We start from the raw sequence: 20,177 nt of genomic DNA, 5'->3' as shown, positions 1-20,177 counted from the left end.
TCCAGTGGACGCCCAGGTGAAGAGCACAGATGAAGAGCAGACACTGAGGCACTGAAATCTAGAGGCTGGGCTAAGGCCACACGTCCACGGAGGGACAGAGAGAAGACCCAAGCCACTCTCTCATTTAATAAGCATTTACTGAGTCTCCTTCTGAGCTAGGCTTCCAGGTGAACAGTGCTAGGGACACAACAGTGACCAAACACAACCCCAGGCCTGGCCTCACAGAGGTCTTAGTCCAGTAGGGGTAGACAGACCCATCTTCAGACAGTGACAGCCCAGGGTGGTCAGGGCTGTGATGAGGGGAGCCCAGGCAGAGTATCAGGGCAACACTGGGAAAAGCCTGGAGGCTGTAGGAGGCCAGAGGAGACACCTGGTGATCAAGAGGGCGTCCCAGAGAATTCATAAGAATAACCAAGTGAGTACTGAGAAGAGCATTCCAAGACAAGGGCATGTGCATAAACAGACTGCGGAGTCGGGGACAAGGATGAAGGCGGGGGGGCCAGAAGATGCAGTCTTTGGTGCCACACTGCAGGGCATCGACTCTGTCCCAAGGGCACTGGGGAGTAAGGAGGCTTTGAAGCAGGGGAGGGACAGAGTCAGGCTGGGCTTTAGTGAGAGTCCCTTGGCTGCAGCATGGCGAGTGGACCTTGAGCTTTCCGCCTGAGAGCCCAGAGGAAGCTGGGGTAGGGAAGCCTGGCAGGTGGGTAGAGCAGGGCAGGGTGTGGGGAAGGGAGGAGGGGGCTGGTGGAGAGAACAAAATCAGGAGGCTGAGCGGAAGGGCCGTGGAGCTGATAGGCTGGATTTGAGGCAGACGTTCAGGGCCAGGCCCAGGGCTCTGGCTTAAAGAGGGGACAGTGGCTCCAACTCTGAGATGGGGATCTGGGAGGAGATGCAGTTTGGGGGAGATACTGAGGCCAGTGTGGGACCCAGTGGGTGTGAGGGTCCCAGGGGACGTCCAGAGAGAGGCAGAGTATCAGGACATTGTGGACCCCCAGGTGTGGGGCAAAGAAGAGAGGCTGGGGCGGAGATGGAGGAAACCGCCCGTGGGCGTGGGCGAAAAGCATGGAAAGGCAGCCAAGGGCAGGGATCATAAAGGGCCCGCCAGCCCAAACAAGAAGGCGGTAACATTAGGGGGCAGTCAGTAGCTCTCGGGTGGCCATTGCTGTCTCTCCTACCGGGTCACCTCGGGGCCGCAGGGGCAGCTCTCAGGGGAGGGTGGCTACTGCGCAAGCGCACAGGTGGCCAGAGACAGCGGGTGCGCACGAGCCTAGGATTCGCGCTCAGATCGCCAGAACTAGCGCGCGGGGTCACGTGGGGGTCACGTGGCAGCCACGTGGGGATCACTGTCGGAGCCCAATGGTAGGTACAAAGCTGCAGGGACTGGGCCCTCAGCTGTCCACCAGGCCCCTTCCGCAGCCCACAGACCCCCGCCTTCAGACCTCCCCCTCCTTCCCACCCCTCCCTCCTTCCCACCCCTCCTACGCCCTCAGACCCACCCCTTTATCAGACCCTGTTCCCTTCCCTCAGCCCACGGATGCAGTCCTCAGACCCCTTCCTTCTCTCCGCCCCTTCTCATAATCCACAGACCCCATCCTAGCACACAGACGCTTCCCTAAACCTCAGCCCGTGCCCCCAACCCTCAGACCCTCTCCCAGCCGACAGACCCCAGCCACTACCCTCAGACCCCTCCTCAAGCCTGCAGACCCTGCCCTCAGACTGTCCTCCTCCCTTGGACGCCTCCCTCTCACAGCCCGTAGACCCCTGCCCCTCTCAGGTCCTAACCCTCAGACCCCTCTTCCTCCAGCCCCTAGGTAGTCTTCAGACCCTCTTCCCAAGCCCCCAGACTCCTTTCCTTGGCCCAGATCCTATCCCCGTAGCCCTTACACCCTCTCTCCCAGATGGAGACCCCAGCCCTCAGATTTCCATAGATCCTCTTCACTCCCAGACTCCCTTGGACCCTGACCTGTTGTGTAGCTGTCCCAGAGCCCACCCCTTTTCTCATTCTGATGCCTCTCTCCAAAGCAGACCCCTCCCGAATTGCCTTTTTTTCTCAGCCTGCCCCCCAGGACTCCCAGCCAGCTCTGTCTTCATTGCCCCCCAGAGGTCTAGTCCTTCACTTCCTCATGCCCTCATGAGACCCGCTAGCTGATCCCTGGCCAGGAGCTGAGTCCAGAGCCCACAGACGCCCTCACTGCGTTCTCGCTTCCCCGTGGAGCTGGGCTCCGTTCGGGATCCAGGAGGCCAGGTGGGCCATCTGCATCGCCTGGCTATGGCCAGGGACCCAGGCTGGGGCCTCACCCGGCTCCTGCGGAGAGGTGAGAGTTTGGCTGCTGGAAATGCCTGGGGGGACAAGATCAAGGGGCAGAATGGAGGGTGCGACTTCAGTTGGCCAGTCAACAAGTGTGTAGCAGGCACCTATGGTGTGCCAAGGCTCTGTTGTCTGAGATGGGGATTTATGGGTAAACATGACCTTCTGGGTCATTGTGAATGAAATCTAATATGAGAATTTAAGAGAGTGATGAGAATGATGTAGAAAGGAGAGGTAAAGAGGATGGCCTTTCGGATAGGGTGATACTTGGGTCCTCCAGTATGAGTCAGTCATGCAAACAGCTGGGGGGAGAGCCCTTCAGAAAGATGGAATCGCCAGTGAAAAGGCCCTGAAGTCAAAACACACTGGGTATGTGTAAGTAGCAGCAAGGAGCAAGGGGACTCAGGGAGAGAACTGAAGCTGAGGGGCAGCAGGTACAGACAGGAAGGGGCCTTAAGAGGGGCGTGAATTTTGTTGGATTTTGTTCTGTGTGTGATTGGAAACCATCGGAGTTGTAGGCAGGAAATTAACACTATCAAATTTAGTTTCTGTTTCTCATTGATTTTTGTAAGTTGATTGTGTATCCAGCCACTTTCTGAACTTGCTTAATAGTTGTAATTGTGTGTTGATTCTTTTACTTTTTTGTTATCTGCAGACGGTGACAGTTTGGTCTCAGCTATTCAATCTTTAAACTCCAATCTCTTTTTCCTGTCATAAGGTATTGGCTAGAACTCCCAAACTTTGTTGTCAATGGCCATCTCTTTCCTTGTTCTTGATATTAAAGGGAAGAGCCTATGTTTCTGCACTAGGTACCATGCTTGCTCTTTGGGTTTTGGTTTGTAATTTTAATCAAGTAAGGAAGTTCCCATCTATTCTTAGTTTTCTGCGGTGGGTTTTTTTTCTCCCTAATCATAAGTGGGTATTGAATTTTATCAAGTGCTTTTTTCTACTGATGCAGTTATACGTGATTTTTGTCCTTTAATTCATGAATGTGTTTTGTTACATTGATAGATTTTCTTTTGTTGAATCATCCTTGCTTTCTGGGAAAAAATCGATTGGGTTACCCTTTTTACTTTATTTAGGGGCTTTGCGTATATGATCATAAATTGAATTGACATATAGCTTCATTTCTGATTCTGGAAACTCTCATCTGGTTTTGGAGTTAAGGTCGTACTAGCCTCATAAAAATGAGCCTTGCCCTCTTTTTCTATTTTTCTGTTTTGGACCAACTTGTATAAGGTTATATGTGAAATGAAGTGATTATCGTAATGATTATATTGTGAAATGATTTGTGTTTTAAGATGATCCCTCTGCAGGGCAAAGCAAATGCAGAAAACCAGTTAGGATGCCACTGCAAAAGATGGTAGGCTACTGAGTAAAATAGGATGCAGTAAATGTGATATTCAGAGGTTCCTGAAGGACCACATTTGGAAGGATTTTGCGGCAGAGACCAAACTAGGTTGGACCAAGTACGTGATTAATTAGCTGTGTCTGCCAGTTACATAGGAATGCGGGGACAAAGACACCATGGGTATATGGGATAGAGTCTGGAGGAAGAGGCACTCAGGGATGATGGATGCAGAGAAACAGGGCTTGGGACGTGATGGGTGTGGAGATGAAGGGTTGGGAGTGGGGCTCTGAGCAGGATGATGGTGAGTAGGGGATTGGCGAGGGCATGGAGGCTGAATCCAGAGGAGGTTACTACCTGGATTCAGCTCTTAAAGGCAGTGCTCAAAAATAAACTTGAGAGATTTCCTGATAAAATCCAGAGAGTTTGCTTTTCTTGAATTTGGTGCTGACCACATGGGACCTGTATTCATATAGTGAAGTTGAGCTGGGTGGAGCCTGCCTGCCCTAGACAGTGCACGAGGCTCCTGTAAGCCCAAGTGCCCATGCAGTCCACTTCCTCCTGGCCCCTGGGTACCTTGGTGTGATTTTGACACCTCTGGGATGGGGGATGGATATTGGCATGGCAGGTAGATGTCACCTTGTTCCAGTTCTGTGGACTTCATGGTGAGGACTGTGTTGAGATGGATTCTGAGGCAGTGTCCCCAGCGGCTGGAAGGTGGGCGCTCCAGGACATAGAGACGGAACCTGGAGTCAAGGAGGGACTGTGGGGGCAGGGAATTGGGAGCGGACCTCTGCCTCCGGAGTAAGGGGCAGGGGTAATCCTCAGCCTTGCTGCCCCTCCGTTGTCCAGGTAGATGGTGAGAGCTGTGCCGGGCAGACGGCGCTCTTCCTCGCGGTGCTGCTGGGCCACAGCTCTGCCGTGCAGCTCCTGCTGGCCTTTGGTGCCAGCCCCAACCAGTGAGTGGACAGGTGGTGATGCCCCACTCTCCCGGCGCCCTGAGTCTGAGTCCCAGCGAGCCTGAGAGCCAGGGCTGTCTTCCCCAGAGGCCTCTCTCCCTCAGACCCCCTTCCATCCCCTGATGACCCTCCCATCCCCAGGGACCAGCCCCCACCTTGTTCTCTCAGTTCGCCCCTTCTTGTCCTCCAGTGACTATTCCCATTCTCCCAGTGCCTCCCATGCTCACCGCTATCCTCTCACCCTCTCAGACTCCAGTGTGTTCCCAAGTGAGCCCCCCATCTCGATAGCCACCTCCCATGATCGTAGTGACCCCTTTATCCCTCAGTCCTCCCATCCTGCCACCTCCTGTCCCTGTTCCGTCCCCTTCCTAATCCATTACTGTCCTCATCGTTCTGCTGCAGCCGCTGCCTGGACGGCAGCGCACCTGTGCATGCAGGTGCCTTCCCGGGCCGCAGCCTGGTGATACTGCACGTGCTGCAGGCGGGGGGTGACCTGCGTCTGCATGGCCAGCAGGGTCGCACCCCTCGGGAGTGGGCAGAGCTGGGAGGTGAGCCCTGGCCGGGGGTGGTGAGGGCGTCAGGGCGGGCGCCCCACCCTGCCTCACCCCACGGGCCACCCCCCGTCCGGGTGCTGGAGCCGTTACAGCTCTGCCGTGCCCACACATCCGCACTGGTGCATGGCAGTGAGTTGGCACCCACTGCACCCCTGGGCCAGTTGCAGGCCAGCTCTGGACAGAGCCTGTGTGGTGGTGTGCGGCTGATGCAGGCCGACAGGTAACAGCCCACATCCCGAAGCCTGCCCGCCCACCACTCCCAGCTACCCTGGACTTACTCTCAGACGGCCCTTTACCCCAGGGCATGGAGGCTGGAGCAGATCAGGAGAACCCCCCAGATCCCAGCCTTAGGGTTCGGCCAGGTAAGCGGGAGACGTTGGAGGGAGTGGGGACCACTCTGTCTTCTTCCTGCCTCATGGTCCCGCTCCCACCCCAGAGGAGCAGCTTGTGGCCACTGGGGCTGGTGACAGGCGGACCCTGAGGAGCTGCTGCCAGCCTGGGGTGAGCCCGACCGCACCTACGAGAGCAGCTCCCACACCCTCATGGCCAAGTGAGAGAGAGACCCCTCCCACACCCCTGCCTGGCTGTGCAGCAGAGCTCGGGGGAGAGTCCAGCTCTCCTCTCCCCTTACGGGGAAAACCCCCTTGTCTCAGACCCACACTCTCTCCCCCTCCCCGTTTCTCCAGCCTCCTGTGGAGGGCCACCCCGTGACCGAGACCGTGACCATGACCGTGTGGCAGCTGAAGGCACCTGGAGCCCAGCCTGATGTGCTGTTGCCTGACCTTCAGCACTGCAGGTCCGTCACCCCAGCCTTCCCGCCAGGCCAGCCCAGTCCTGCAGAGCAGTCTCCTGCCTGCCCTCCCAACTCAAGTGTTTCGGAAACAGAAGCCCAGGGAGTGTGGCAGTGGCCGCGGTTACAGTCTTCACCTCTGGGCCAGCGCTTAGCGTGAAGCCCTCCAACTGGTGTGACTCCCCACGGGCAAGTGGGTACCCAGTTCTGCGCACTGTCTTGTAGGCCTCTGAGAGGAGGCGGGTGTAGGGAGGGGCACCACAGACAGGGTGCTGGTTCTACCACTGCCAGGCTGTATGACCCGGGGGCTCGGTTTCCCCTCCGTCTGGTGGCTCAGGCAGATGGTCAGCCCCTGGTGCGTGGTGATCTGCGCCCGAGGGCAGCCCCCTTCCCCGTGTGGGTTGGGGCCTCCTCACGAGTGGCCTGCTCTCCGCCTGCCCAGCGCCCTGCACCACCCCAGCCTGTTGCTGCTGATGGCACTGAGCCCCTCGGCCGACCCGTCGGGGCTGTGCCTTCTCTTCGAACCCGTGTGTCTGGGACCGAGAGAGGGGGCCCCTGCCCTGTGCCGGCCTGCTGCCCGGCCACCTGCCGCTGCAGGTGCTGGAAGCCCTGCTGTTCCTGCAGGCCCGCTGGCGTGCTCCTGGCGGCCTCAGCTCCCATGCTGTGCAGCTGATGTGGCCAGGCCTGGCCAAGGTGGGCAGCCTGGAGCACGGGCGCCCGCTGCACCAACTCTGGCTGCGGCCCAGGTGAATGCCTGCCTCACTTGCCTGCCACTGCATCCCTGTCCGGCGGCCACTGGCTCACCAGTTTCCTCGGCCTCCACAGGCCACAGCAGGGCTACCCGTGGGGAGGCCCAGGCCCAGGCCCAGGGCTGCCCCCACCTCCCGAACTGTACCCGTGGTTGCCACTTGAGCTCATCTGCGGTAACACGCCTGCCGCCACCTCAGACCTCTACAGCTTCTGCATCCTGGCCCAGGAGGTCTTCACTGGTCAGCGAGTGACCCCGCTCCCTGCCCCAGTGAGGCCCCCCACCCATTTGGGTCCCCCAATCATGCTTCCTCAAAGGAGAGCTTCCCTGGGCTGGAAGAGAAGGGCCTGAACTGGAGGCTGGTGAAGGCTGAACTGGAGGCCGGTGAGAGCCCAGCCCTGGACCCCCTGGTGCCAGCCCCCTACCAGGCCCTGGTTCGGGCTGGGCTGGGTCTAGGGCCTGCTGACCGCTGGGGCAGCCTGCAGAGTACACGATACCTGCTGCGGAAGGCCATGACTCAGGTATAGGGCAGGTCGGCCGGGGTGGGTGGTAGCCCTGGCACCTCAGGCAGGGCCCGTGTCCCACACCCGGCCTCCTCTCCACAGGACTCAGCCTCTGAGGTGAGCTCCCCAGTGGATTGGACCACACTGTGCCCTTCACCCCAGGGTTCTCCACCAGGTTAGAGGGCAAGGAGGGGATGGTAGCAGGTGCTAAGCACAGGTCAGGTGTGCCCCCACCCCATTCCAACCAACTGGTCTGTTCCCCCAGAGCCAAGACTGCACTCAGGCCTGTGCCCCCTCTGATGTCCCCAGGCCCCTCCCCATCCAAGGCAGGAGCCAGGACAGGCATGTGGAGGACCCAGGGAGCTGTGGGGCACCTGGGCAACCATGCCAGCTCTCTGCCGTCGCTCTCTGCAGGTCATGGGCCACAGCAAAGTCCAGAGGGGTGCAGCCTGGGACTCGGGCAGCAGTTCGAGTCCCAGCCCCAGCCTCTGCCCAGGGCACAGCCCCACAGCCAGGGTCAGCCTGGACCGCTGCCTGGAGCCCAGATCAACAGTATGGATACCCTGAGCCCTGCGCCACCATCCATTTGCTCACCTGTGACCCCTCCTTCAGTTGTCACCAACCCCAATTTCCCTGGCTGCCTCTTCTCTGATCAGGGACCCGCTGGGACCCCCAACTGTCCACTCGATGACCTGTGACCCCCAACCAACCCTGCTTCCCTCAGGGCCCTGCCCTGTACTCCAGCCTTCAGGACTCAGCCTCCCTGCTGGGGACTCAGAGCTCTGAGGAGCAGTTTGAGAGGAAGTTCTCAGCCAAGATCCAAGCCCTGCAGGGGCTGCGGCGGCACACACACAGGGCTGCCCTGCTGGACCCCCAGCCCTGTGAGCCCACCACCTGCCTACTGACCCACAGGGAAGCTTCCCACACCCTGGAGGCTGCTGGCAGGGAAGGCCACGAGGGCAGGTGAAGCAGAGGGCCCTGAGCCCGGCCCCTGCCCCACCCCACCCTCCCCAGGCCATCCTGAGCTCCGTGGCCGCCGGGTGGCAGCTCTGGTCTTTTACTCCTGCAGGTGCCCAGCCCTGAGCTGGTCAGAGGAAGTCTCTTCTCCAGCCTGAAGAAGTGAGAAATGGGGCACTGGTGGGATGGCCACAGGCCCCTTCCTCATCCCTGAGATAACCCTCAGTCCAACCCTACCCGCCTGCCACGGCCCCCCCCCCCCACCAGGATGGATCTGCTGGAGGAGATCACAGCAGAGCTACAAGGTGGATGCCAACTTGAAGACAGGCCCAGGCTCAATCCCACTCCTGACACAAATTGTTAGGGCACCCATGGCCCCTTCTCTGCAGATATCGCCCCTCAGAGTCTCCCAGGAGTGACTCGCCACTTAGCACCTGCTGAAATGATAAAATGAGAAAGCAACCCATCTGTTACTGCCTCTGTATTCACTGAGCCTGGCCCCAGCATGACACTAGCAGCCACATTTTCACCATTTTTATTCATTAATTTTGTCAGGTGGTTTAGTGGGGTATGTGGGGGGAGATGGCAGGAGCTGTCCCCCCACCCCCTGTGCACAGGACAGGACATGCTGGGAACTCCTGGAGAGAAAGGGAGGACAGGGAGTCAGCCTAACCCTCTCAGATCTGTGCAAGAGCCCCCAGGATGGAGGATGGTGGGGGGATGGGCATGCCCTTCAGCCCAGGGTAGGTAGGCCATGATAACAGGTTAGGGACCCACATCAGAGGCAAGTTACAAAGTTAGAAACCTGCGGTAGGGGTCAGGAGCTCAAGAAAATACAAAACAAGGGATAAGGTTGGACCAAGATCAGTGAGGGAGAAGAGAAAGTAGGAAGGTCTCTCCCAGCTCTGGCTCAACAGTAGCTTCGGGTCTGGCCCTCAGAGTGGAAGGACCAGCTGGGAGTGGGGTAGGGGGGTGGGGGACCAGCCCCCTCCCTTCCTTGCCCCCCATTCCTGTACAAGGACCCTCGGTGGTGCTCACCCCCCCTCCCATAGGCTGGTGGGGCTGCCCTGTAGGGGAGAGGGTCTGGAGGGCCCCAGGGCCCAGGCACCCTGTGAGGGGTGTGGTGGCCCCAGGGGGCCCGCTGTTTCTGGGGGAGGCGGGGGGCTGGGGGACCAGGATCAGAGCGGCTTCTGGGGTGGGCCGGAGGGGAGGAGGAGCTGGAAGAGGCAGGTGAGGGACCCCTGGGCCCTAGGGCTAGGTTGACATAGAGGGGCTCAGGTCGGGTGGGGCGCCGGGCAGGGTGCTGGGGGGCTGAGTAGCCACGGTGGTCGTGAGGAAAGCAGGAGGGGGGTGGTGGGTAACTGAGCAGGAAGTCGGGGGACCTATGGAGTGGTGGTGATTGGCCAAGCATGCCGTACGAGGCATTGAGCCTATCTGGGGGCATGGAACGCAAAGGACTCCAGGACCGGGTGGGACCAGAGTAAGGGGACCCCTCGCCCGCCTCGATCTCATAGTACAGGTTCTCTCCTCTGTCCAGTGGTGCAGGGGGACCCAGGGGGCTCCTCCAGACTGGGGCCGGGGAGCTGGGCTGGAAGGATGGGGAGCCGAGGGGGTACAAGCCTGGTCTGGGGACCCCGAGGAAGGGTGGCAGGCACTCCCGGGGGGCTGAGGAGAAGAAGCCAGGGGTAGGAACCTGTGGGGGGACAGAACACAGGAAGTGGGCTGCCATCTCTGGCACATCCCTGCGCCTCCCACCTGTCCTGAGCTGGGCACTGACCTGGGAAGGGCCCCTGGGTCCCCTCCTTGAGGTCCCCGTGGGCCGCTGGCTCCTCACCAGGCTGCCGTCGGTTTGTTGTCTCGGTAGGGAGGGTGGGGGTCCCGGAGCCCAGGCAGCTGGGTGGGCTAGGGAGCGGGGGGGTGGCCCACCCCCTGAGGTCCCTGGGGGCTCACTGCCCACCTCCGGGGACCGCGAGCCATGGAAAGGGGAGTGGGGAGCAGACGGGGTGCTGCCCTGCTCCTGCTGACTCTGTCTCTGAGCCACCTGCTGAGCCCGCTCAGCCAGGGCCAGGGCCATGAGGCGTGCTGGGTTTTTGGGAGGTGGGGGCGGGGCCCCCCCAGGGCGAAGGAGGGACAGGGGTGGGGGCAGCAGCGGTGAATCCATACCAGCACCTAGGAGAGGAGTGGGAAGAGGAGTCAGCAGGGTCTTGGGCGCAGCCTCAGGGCTGTGAGGGTGCGGGGTCGGGTGGGCTGGACAGGACTCACCATGCTGGCCTTGGGCTCCCCGCGGACCAGGCAGTGCCAGCTTGCTGCAGATCTCCTGTTGGCAGGTGTCGCTCAGCTGGGCCTCAGCTCCACGCAGCAGCAGGGGGATGAGATGGGGGCGCAGGCCTGGGCTGGGGCTGAGGGCTGGCGCTGGGGTGGCCGAGGCAGGTGTTCCCCCAGCCCCCAGCAGCTCCAGAACAGCGGGTGGCACCGATACAGCCAGGGGCTCTGAGATGTCCAGGGCAATGGGTGAGGCAGGGCCGGTGGGCCCACGGGGCGAGAGGGCCTGGGGGGTCATCCTGGGTGGAAAGGCAGAGGCGGGGGCCGGGGGTGCCGGGCTGGCGGGAGGTGCAGGGTCCCCTGGGGTGGGGCTGCTGCATCGAAAGGTAAGGGGATCAAAGTCAAGCCCCCGGAGCCCCTCCAGGCAGCGGGGTGGGCTGAAGTCCAGCTCGTCACCATCATCTAGCCAGGCTGAGGCTCGGTGTGAGGGGGAACCGGAGAGCGCCCCCAGCCCAGCTGCTGAGGACTCGGAGGACTCGGAGGACTCGGAGGACTCGGAGGACTCGGAGGATGACAGGCTTTCGCAGGAGCCAGCAGGTGCTGGGCCCACAGGAAAAGCATCACTGCTGGAGTGGGGTCGCCGTAGCCTGTGCAGCCTCTGGAGGCCTGGGAGGGCAGTATGGGGGGGGCAGTTAGGGGTCAGGGGTCAGAACTTTACATACCCATATACATCAGTGAGAACAGGACACACCACCCAGTAAGTTGGGGAAATAACATGAAGAGGCACATCCCTGGATGGGGTCACAATGGCTAGGAATCCAGGGAGAGCTGTTCAGACTCATGGGTGATAAAGGAAATAAATGGCAAGTCCATAAAGAGAATCCTTCCAGACCCAAAGGCAAGAATGAAGTCTGACGACCCCACTGGCTGTGAGCATGAGACCAGCAAGGTCTCATACAGTGGCTGGGAGTACAGCGTGGGGCGACCACGTCTGGGAAATACTTGGGCCTTGTCTTGTACAGTTGGACGTGAGCATACCGTACAGTATGCACCTCCACTCCTGGGCGAGCTCATCAGAGCCCCCAGATCCATCAGGAAGAGGGACGGACAAGCAACTCCCAAGGGGATACCCACACATGGAACACTAGAGAGTGACGGAGAGGAAGGAGGCTGAGCTATACTCAGCAGCGCGGACGGCAGCCTGTAATGTAGTGGTGAGTGAATCCACATATAGCACGATACCGCTTTTAATGACACCCTTTAATTAGAGTTTCAAAACAACTAGAACTTCGCAGTATGTTACTGATGCCTGCACCTGTATGTGATAAAACTGTAAACGCAAGGGGATGAAGACTATCAGATTTAGAGGATGCCTGTGGGGGGGAGGCAGCAGGTGGGAGGGGGAGGAGTTCGCGGGTAACGAAGTGACGCTCTTTTAGTTCTGGCCAGTGGGTTCATGAGTGTTCATTATACTATTTAATTTTGTTTTCCAAAAGGGATGAATAAAAGACTTTGAAAGGACGCTGCATGGACCAGTGATCACAGTGCATCATGAAACAAGGGTGAAGCTTTATCCAACTTATTGTACCTATGGTCCAGATTAAAAACGAAAAAATCCAAGACCCCCCAAATCTGAAAACTCCACTTGGAGGCCAGCTCAGGGCCCAGTCCCTCCCAGCTCCACCTGGGCATAGGCAGCGCTGCCCTGTGCTCACCAGCCCCGCTGGCCTGCGATGACAGAGACTCCTCACTCTTGGTAGATCTCAGTGTGACGGTGTCAGGTCGGCTGCCTGCAGGGAGAGGAAGAAGGGTCATGGGGGGCACTACGCAGTGCCTCTCTGACCACCACGCCAGCTGCCCGGCCTCTGACCTGAAGGCGGCGGTCGGGCACGGGTGCCCCCTAGCCAGGGAAGAGGCTTCTTTCGGGGGATGCTGGGGCCCCGGCCCAGGGCAAAGAAGGTCTTCCAGCTGCTACCCCCAGGCTTCCGCTGTTTCTCGCCTCTCTCCCCTTTCCTCCTGGAGTTTGGGTGAGACACAGGAGGCAGGCTGAGAGCTAGGGCCCCCAGGCTGGCCCCTCCCCTTCCAGGCCGGCCCCTCCCCTTCCAGGCCTCCCACTCACCTTTCCACAGGTGAAGCTGGGGCCTTGGAAGTTGTGGGCTCGGTGGGCGTCCCCAGCCGGCCCTGGGTGCGAGCCTGGGCTTCTTCCAGCGTCAGCAGGCGAGTGGAGGGGCCGCTGCCCGCAAGGGACTTGGGCCTGGGGAGGAGGCAGCGGCCTGGGAAGTCGGGAAAGGGGGCAGCCGTCAGCTCTGGGACCATTCAAGGCCACAGGCAAAGCCAAGCGCTACAGCCCAAGCCCCGGCCCAGCAGCGTGCCCACCCGGGCTGGCAAGGCAGGGGGCCAGGGCGGATCAGGCGGGAACGGGTGGGCAGCAGGCAGGTGAGGAGGAGGCGTGAGGCAGAACGAGCTGATGAGGAGGCAGCTCCCAGCAGCCAGCGAGGACAGCGGCTCTGGCTTCAGTTACCTCGAGCCAGAGGGCCCTCCGACGTGCTGAATCCTGACTGGGCTGGGGTCCGGGGCAGGGCGGGGAGTCTGGGTGGGGCCGGGGCGGGGTCAAGTCTGGGGACCTCCCACCTCCTCCCAGGTGGACCCAAGGCCCCGAGCGCCCCCAGGAGCTACAAGGGGTGAAGGAAGAACGATGTCCGGGCCAAGAAGTAGAAATCCTAAGCGTAGGAGCTGAAATGAGAAGGGTGGGGAGGGGAGGGAGAGGCCGGGGCGGGGTCCTCAAGGAGCCAGAAGGGAGGTCCAGCTTCAGTGGGATAGGGATGGGGCTGGGAGCCCACCTGCCCTCCCGCTGCAGCCCGGACAATGAGGGGGCAGTAGTCAGGACATCGGGGGTGGGTGGGCATACCTGCAGGGTCAAGGCCAGCAGAGGTGAAAGTGTCACTGAACAGGACGTCCACGTGGGTGAGCAGGAATTCCACCACCACCGACTGCACCCGCACCTCCCGGAAGGCTGCTGCCCCCCCCAGCCCCACTGACTCCAGCTCCATGGACCTGGATGGGAGGAGGGGGAGGGTGGCCGGGTGCCTTGAGCCCCAGCTGGTGGGTTCTGGCCAGGTGAGGTAGGGAGCCTTGGAAGCAATGACTATCATTCAATGTCTCTGACCCTGTCAAACTAAAACTGCATTCTCAACCCTTCCCCGAACCTGCTCCCTCCCTGCCTATCGGATCTCAGTCAGTGTACTTCTACTGGCTCAGGCCAAACACCCTAGAATTGTCCTTGACCCCTCTTTCCCTCACACTCACATCCAATCTCAGCAGACCCTGTGGGCTCCACCCACAAAGTCTATCCAGAATCTAAACTCTGCTCCTCCACTGCCCCCACCCTGGCCCAGCCTCCATCCTCCCTCCTGGACCATCACACAGCCTCCTCCCTGGACTCCCTGCTCCCATCCCGCCCCTACAGTCTGCTCCCCACACACAGCCAGAGGGAGCCTGTGAACCCCTGAGTCAGATCAGGGCCCTCCTCTGGCTGCATCTCACTCCTGGTAAGAGCCAAAGTCCTCACTATGACCCACAACCCATAAGTCCCTCCCCTACCTGGTCCATCACCTCTCTGACCTTACTATCTCCTCCCCCTCAACCCCTCCCTCACTCACTCAGCTCCAGTCACACTGGCCCCTCTGCTGCTCCTCCAAAACACTAGGCCCTGACCCAGCCCCAGGACCTCTGCACTTGCTATTCTCTCTGCCTAGTTTGCTCCTCCTCAGATATCCACATGGGTCCTTCCCTCACCTTCTGCAGGTATCAACTCAAATGTTACCTTCTCAATGGAGTTTTCCCCACCCACTTCATTTAAAATTGTAAACCTCTATATTCCAGGTCTGTCTTTATTTTTTCCCCTGTAGTTCTTATACCTACCATGTACCATCTATTTTATTTATTTACTTATCTGTTTCCCAAGAAGAACTGAACTCCCCCAGGACAGAGAACTTGCCTGTCTTGGTCACCATCAAATCCTCTGGGGCTTACCCTGCTGCTGGCCATGGAAGACTTCTTCCTGAAGCCTTCACTGCCAATCTAAACATTTCAAATGCCATGGCCCTGCAGATCTCCCTTCCCCACTTTGTAATCTTTCTCCTTGCCACTCATCACCATCAGACAGTGCTCTGTGTTTTTCTTGTAATGGTTCACTGTCATCTCCTGCATGAGAATGTGAGCCCAGAGCACAGGTTCCTGCTCACTACTGTGTCCCCGGTGCTGAGAACAGGGACTGGCACACTGGCATCCAACACTTAAGAAATATGTGAAATGAACAAGAGAGCAAAAGCTGGGTGGGTTCCTGGGGTGGGGGAGGCGTAGGGGGAGACTCAAGGCCGAGCCTGTGGGAGGGAGCTAGGGGGGCGGGCTGGTGAGCTGCCAGCTTACCGTAGCAGGTTGGGTGCCCAAACGATGGCCAGGTTGCGGGCATGCATGCTGGTGTTGGCACTGTGTCTCGCCATGCGGGCCAAGTGCCTCAGCAGGTACTCCAGGGTCCTGGGGGTGGAAGCGGAGGGGGACGCCTGAGCCTCAACTCCCTTGGGAGCCCACCACAGCCCTTCCCTGCCCCTCCTGGTTTACCTGTAGTGCGGCGGGGGCAGCTGCTGGATGACGTCGTGGACCCGCACCAGGCGTTCCTCCTCCCCAGGCACTGACATGGCTTCCTGAGATTGTGCGGGCATGAATGAGGGGGGCCGCACGCCTCCCAGCACCCTCCAACCTTGCCAGCGCCCTCACTCACGCTGAACTTCCCGTAGAGCTGGTATGTGAGCAAGGGGTTCGGCAGCTCTCGGAAGTAGAGCTTGCAGAGGGAGGACACGCTGTGGATGTCCTGCAGGAAGGCGGGGCCAGACAGTTCAGGGATCCTCTCACTGTCAAACTCATGCCTGAGGCCACCAGGTCAAGGAGGAGGAAGATTCGGGTCAGAGCTAGCCCACCTGGCCGTGTCCTTCCCCCGCCCCCTAAAGTGTCCACAGGTGGATGCAATCCTTTTCCTGTGCTGGGCCCTTCAGAGGCTCTCAGAACCTTAGTGAGCCCCCTTACCCCCAACAACCCTATGTGCCAAAGACAAGGGCACCCCACTTACAGAGGAGGACACTGAGGCTCAGGTGGGAGATGCCCTGCTTGTAGCTACCCAAGGCTATCTGCCTCCACAGTGTGACCGGGCTCTGTCCACAAAGTTGTGCCATTTTCCTGGCTCCAAGAGGTCACACTGGAAAATGCGGCTGAAATCCCAGCGGCCCCTGCTCAAAACCTGGCGGTGTCCCACCCTCTCAGGTAAAGGCTCTATGCACGTGACCTCGGCCTCATCTCTCACTGCCCCAGGCTCCACGCTCTTGCTTCACGGCCTCCTGTCAGCGTGGAAGCCCATGCCTCACGGCTTCCCACCTCTTCGACTGTTGTTATGCATGCTGCCCCTCCTGGGCTCAGAACCCATCCTGTGGTTCCCCTCTTACTCCCAGTAAAAGCCCAAATCCTAACAGTCATCAAAAAGGCCCCGCGTGCTCTGCCCCTAATCATTTCGCAGACATCATCTCCTGCTGCTTTCCCTTCACGCTGGCTGGTCCCTCCAACGTGGATAAGCACATGGCTCGCTCCCTCACCTCCTCCACAGCGAGCTCTCCCCCAGGAGGCCTTCTCCACCCACCCTACTGAAAACCGCAATACCCCTCCCTGGTTTCTTATTATGATCCTCCTTACCCCTGTCTTTTTTTCTCCATACCACTTGTCACCTATTGTAAACTCTCTCATTTCTTTGTTTGGCTCCCCCTCTAGCACGTGAGCCCCGTGAGGGCAGGAGTTTCTGGCTGTCTCATTCACCACTGCGTCCCCAGTGCCTAGTGCTTGGCGTGTGGCAGGTGCTCAGTGAAGGCCAACCCCTCTGCTTTGAGTGCTTGTTCTGCTCTCACCTTTCAGACTTCAGCTGGGGTGTCACTTCCTCAAGGAAGCCTTCCCTGCCCCCACCCCGGTCCAACCCTGCCCTGTGCCCTCCCAATAACTCTGTGTCCCCAGCACATGGCACAGGGCCTGGAATAGAGATGATGCTCAATAAATGTTTGCAGAGGGAAGGGGTTGGTGGAGGGTCCTCACCGTAGCCTCTGGATGTTGGATGACACACCCGAGAGCCGATAGATTCCATCTACCACCCCATGGGCCTCGATAAACTCAGAGCAGCAGCGAAGCACCTGGGGCACTGGGAGAAACAGCGGGGTCAGGGCTGGACAGGTTGCAGCCTGGGTGGGACGATCGGGCAGGGCAGGTGGGCCCGGGCCTCACCATCCTGGCCTGAGTTGCTGAGGTGCTCTCCAAGGTCACAGCCGAACACCCTCTGCCGCAAGATGCCCCGCTGCCGCAGCCGCTGCCGGGAAGGGCGGGAGTGCATGAAGGTGCGGAGGAGGCCGGCCAGCTTCCCACGCGGCCGGGGCACGGCTGTGGGAGTAAAGGCGGGTCACACAGGGTCAGTGCAGCCCCTGGTCTGGTGGGGTGGGAGGCAGGGGCCACGCCCCTCGTTTGCATTACCTGAGGTCAGAGAGGAGATACCCTGGGGAGCTGGGACACCACCCGGGGGACCGTCGGCATCTGTGGGGCGAACAAGGGGTGGAAAGGATGGATGGCAGGCAAAGGATGCAGGAGGGCCTCCCCACTTTGCCCAGGACACTCACCCCCCTTTAGTCCCGGACCTGGCCGCTCTGTGAACAGCTCCACACACTCGCTGGGGAAGAATCCGACCTGAGGAGGGTTTGGGGTCAGTGACTGGGCCATCTGAGCTGGCGCGGTGCCCCGACCCCACCTGTCCACCCCAAGCCAGGCTCACCTGGAAGCCCCGCTTGCCCCGCCACCAGCTCCGATCCTCCGTGGGCGGCATGTCGATCACTGAGACAATGTCTCCCACCTGGGAGTGGGCAGGTGTGAGGAGGGAGGGTCAGAAGGCGCAGGGGAAGTGGGGACCCAGCTGGAGTCTGCTCCTCCACAGCCTCACCTCAAAGGACAGCTCGTCTGGTGCCTGGGCCGTGTACCGCTTCACCACGTGGGCAGCGGCCACTGCAGGGATATTGAGTGAGGCCTCCTCACTGAGGAGCAGTCGCCGGCCGTGGTTGTCCAGCTGAGATGGAGGGGAATGTGGCAGGGAGAGGCCAGAGGAAGGCGATAATAAAGACAGAGAATGTTCCTCCATGCCCAATGGAGGCCACCACCTGTCCCCCACCCAAAAGCCCGTCACTCAGTGCTATTGGTCAAACACCTACACTCTTGCCCCTCCCAAAACAAAGCCCTGTCCATGTCCCAGGACTTCCCTGCCCGAAGTCTTTCTGATACACCCCTGCACCCTCGTCCTCCACAGCAGACACTGCACATCTGCTATCTAAAAACCTGCTGCTTGGGGCTTCCCTGGCGGCGCAGTGGTTAAGAGTCTGCCTGCCAATGCAGGGGACATGGGTTTGAGCCCTGGTCCGGGAATATTCCACATGCCACAGAGCAACTAGGCCCATGCGCTACAACTAGTGAGCCTGCGCTCTAGAGCCTGTGAGCCACAGCTACTGAAGCCCGTGTGCCACAACTATTGAAGCCCACATGCCTAGAGCCCGTGCTCCGCAACAAGAGAAGCCACCGCAAGGAGAAGCCTGCACACCACAACAAAGAGTAGCCCCCGCTCCCCACAACTAGAGAAAGCCCGCGTGCAGCAACGAAGACCCAACGCAGCCAAAAATAAAATAAATAAATAAATTTAAAAAAAAACACCGCTGCTTTAAGCCACTCTTAGCCCGGCATTCTGTGAGCTACAGCCAAACCTATTTCTAACCAATATACCTTGAAATCCTCACATCCCTACAGCTCAACACCTGCGCGCACACGCGCGCGCACACGTTTTTCCCTCATAGGCAAGCGCCCACACACACACTGAAATACCAGCGTCTCCTCCATTCCTACTCGTTTCTTTCCTGTGCCCACACACACCCTCCCAGGCTGGTTCTTGCTCCCCAGACATCCCTCACTCACTCCCAGCTCCAAGCCCTCCTGCCCGGGCCCACCTCCATCCAGGTGAGCACGGGCCCACAGTTGAGGTTACTGTCCACCAGCCCTGACAGGGTCTCCAGGTACTGCAGCAGCAGCGGCACCAGCATCTGGGGGCAGGTGGTCAGAGTGGGCTATGTGAGAAGACCCCGCCCAAGACAGCCCACTGCCCTCCTGTACTGCCCTAGCTCGCCTCTGGCAGAGCCGAAATTCAACCTGTACGCATGGGCGCTGCTCCACGCGCTCTTAAGTACTGAAATGCTGTCATATCAATTGGTTAAATAGACTATGCCGAGTCCCTGTGTGCCCCCATTGGTCTGGCCATTCTGAGCCTTCCAGGGAACCCCCGGGGACTCCCTATGATCCTACAACTAAAGGGAGTCTCCAGAACCCTGCTGCAGTTCTAAGGCCTCTGACTGGCTGGGACTCGGGCCATACCAGTGCTTAAATATTTATCTATTCCCATGCCTTGATGGTTTCACACATCTCTGATGAGGACACACCTTGGCTGAGGTAGGGGCTGGGATAACAAGTAGTTTACCTGGGCAGCCCTGGCACCCTCTGGGGGTGGGGGAAGCTCTGGGAGGCAGGAAAACCTCCGGTCAAATATGCACCGGTGGAGGTGGGCATCCAGGGAACGGAAGTCATCGTAACTGCGAAGAACTGGCCAGGAACGGCCCTGTGGGAGTGGGAAGGAGAGGAGGGAGCAATGGTTCCATTACCCTGAGCTGAGGACTGTGGCAACCAGTCCGCCAGGCTCTATGAGAGGCAGGGGTGGATGGCCTCACCTGACAGGTCACCTGCACCCCAAACACCAGTTCATTCTCTCCAGAGAAGCTGGGACCTTCACGCTCTGGAGACAGCAGGAGCTGTAGAGGGAAACAAAGGTCCAGGTGAGGGTCTCACTTTTTTCCAGCCCTGACCTCTCCAGGTTGGCAGTATCTAAGGATGGGTCTGTGTCCCCCTCCTGAGCCTCCCCAAAGGCAGGGCCTGGTGATGTCTCCGTCAGAGCACAGGGTCCTGGCACAAAGCATACACCTAACGAAAAGTTGTTGCTGAATGAATAAAGGAACGAATGAATGAACAACTCTCCGCTTCTGCCCTGCAGCTCCTGCCACTGAGCAGCCAGTCCCAAGGGCGGGTTTCAGTGGTAAAGTGGCTGATACTGCTTTAGGGTTGGGTGGGATCTTGCCTACCCACCTGGTGCAGCCCCCATACCTGAATGTGGCCGAAGTCAACGTTCTCGTAGTGGAAATGGGCACAGTCAGCCAGCCGGGGAAAGGGACCTCGAGGAGCCGAGAGCCTGGGGGACAGGTGACAGGTCACTAGTGGCTCCTGCGCTTGGTTCCCCTCCTAAGTTGAGCCTCTCCCTCACCTCTCACCTCTTCCCAGGCTTGCCCTTCACACTGGGCCCCCCAGCTGGGGGCAGGGGCTGCACTGAGCCTTCCCCTGGGCCATCCAGGCTGTCAGTGCTGCGAGCCTGTAGAGCAGAAAGAAGAATCAGAGGCCCCCAGAGATGGGAGCAGAGAGACAACGGGAGCATTGTTATCTGTCAGCCTGGGCCTGTGGGCCCGAATTGCTCCATACACTGCCCTGAGCAGGGAGAAGACGGGTAGGTCAGGGGGAGGTAAAGGCTGGGCTGAGGGCAGGTCTGCTTCTTCGTCTGTGGTCTGGGGTGGGGGGCTGGCAGGGCAGGGCC

General features: G+C 59.6%; 1 protein-coding gene across 3 annotated transcripts; it reads right to left on the bottom strand.

Annotated features, from left to right (window-relative positions):
* Positions 1 to 8,704: 8,704 nt before the first annotated feature.
* Positions 8,705 to 19,967, bottom strand: ARHGAP33 (Rho GTPase activating protein 33). 3 transcript variants are annotated; one of them, XM_082607155.1, is made up of 21 exons: positions 19,861 to 19,967; positions 19,697 to 19,781; positions 19,267 to 19,347; positions 19,020 to 19,157; positions 18,496 to 18,588; positions 17,448 to 17,570; positions 17,283 to 17,360; positions 17,131 to 17,197; positions 16,988 to 17,047; positions 16,745 to 16,897; positions 16,559 to 16,661; positions 15,210 to 15,354; positions 15,050 to 15,132; positions 14,858 to 14,965; positions 13,338 to 13,483; positions 12,951 to 12,992; positions 12,549 to 12,702; positions 12,300 to 12,445; positions 12,145 to 12,219; positions 10,430 to 11,095; positions 8,705 to 10,336 (listed from the first exon to the last, which is right to left on the bottom strand). In XM_082607155.1, exons 5-21 carry the CDS (start codon positions 18,586 to 18,588, stop codon positions 9,078 to 9,080), a joined length of 3,501 nt encoding a protein of 1,166 aa, XP_082463281.1. In that variant the 5' UTR covers positions 19,020 to 19,157; positions 19,267 to 19,347; positions 19,697 to 19,781; positions 19,861 to 19,967; the 3' UTR covers positions 8,705 to 9,077. The 3 variants fall into 3 exon arrangements, with proteins under 3 accessions (XP_082463281.1, XP_082463282.1, XP_082463280.1); XM_082607156.1 differs by lacking the exon at positions 12,951 to 12,992 and having other exon boundaries at positions 8,705 to 9,860; positions 9,945 to 10,336; XM_082607154.1 differs by lacking the exon at positions 12,951 to 12,992.
* Between the last annotated feature and the right edge of the window lie 210 nt (positions 19,968 to 20,177).

This window comes from Mesoplodon mirus (assembly GCF_964341445.2).
Source record: "Mesoplodon mirus genome assembly, chromosome: 19".
Lineage (NCBI taxonomy): Eukaryota > Metazoa > Chordata > Mammalia > Artiodactyla > Ziphiidae > Mesoplodon > Mesoplodon mirus.
This window is presented reverse-complemented; position numbering and strand designations above follow the sequence as displayed.

Excerpts from the sequence above, each read along its gene's own strand:
- ARHGAP33 (XM_082607155.1), bottom strand. The coding sequence starts at position 18,588 with ATGCTGGTGCCGCTGCTGCTGCAGTACCTGGAGACCCTGTCAGGGCTG. Across the intron at positions 17,198-17,282 it reads GGGGCAAGCGGGGCTTCCAG|GTCGGATTCTTCCCCAGCGA; the intron begins GTGAGCCTGGCT and ends AACCCTCCTCAG. Across the intron at positions 12,703-12,950 it reads GGAGGGCCCTCTGGCTCGAG|GCCGCTGCCTCCTCCCCAGG; the intron begins GTAACTGAAGCC and ends CCGACTTCCCAG.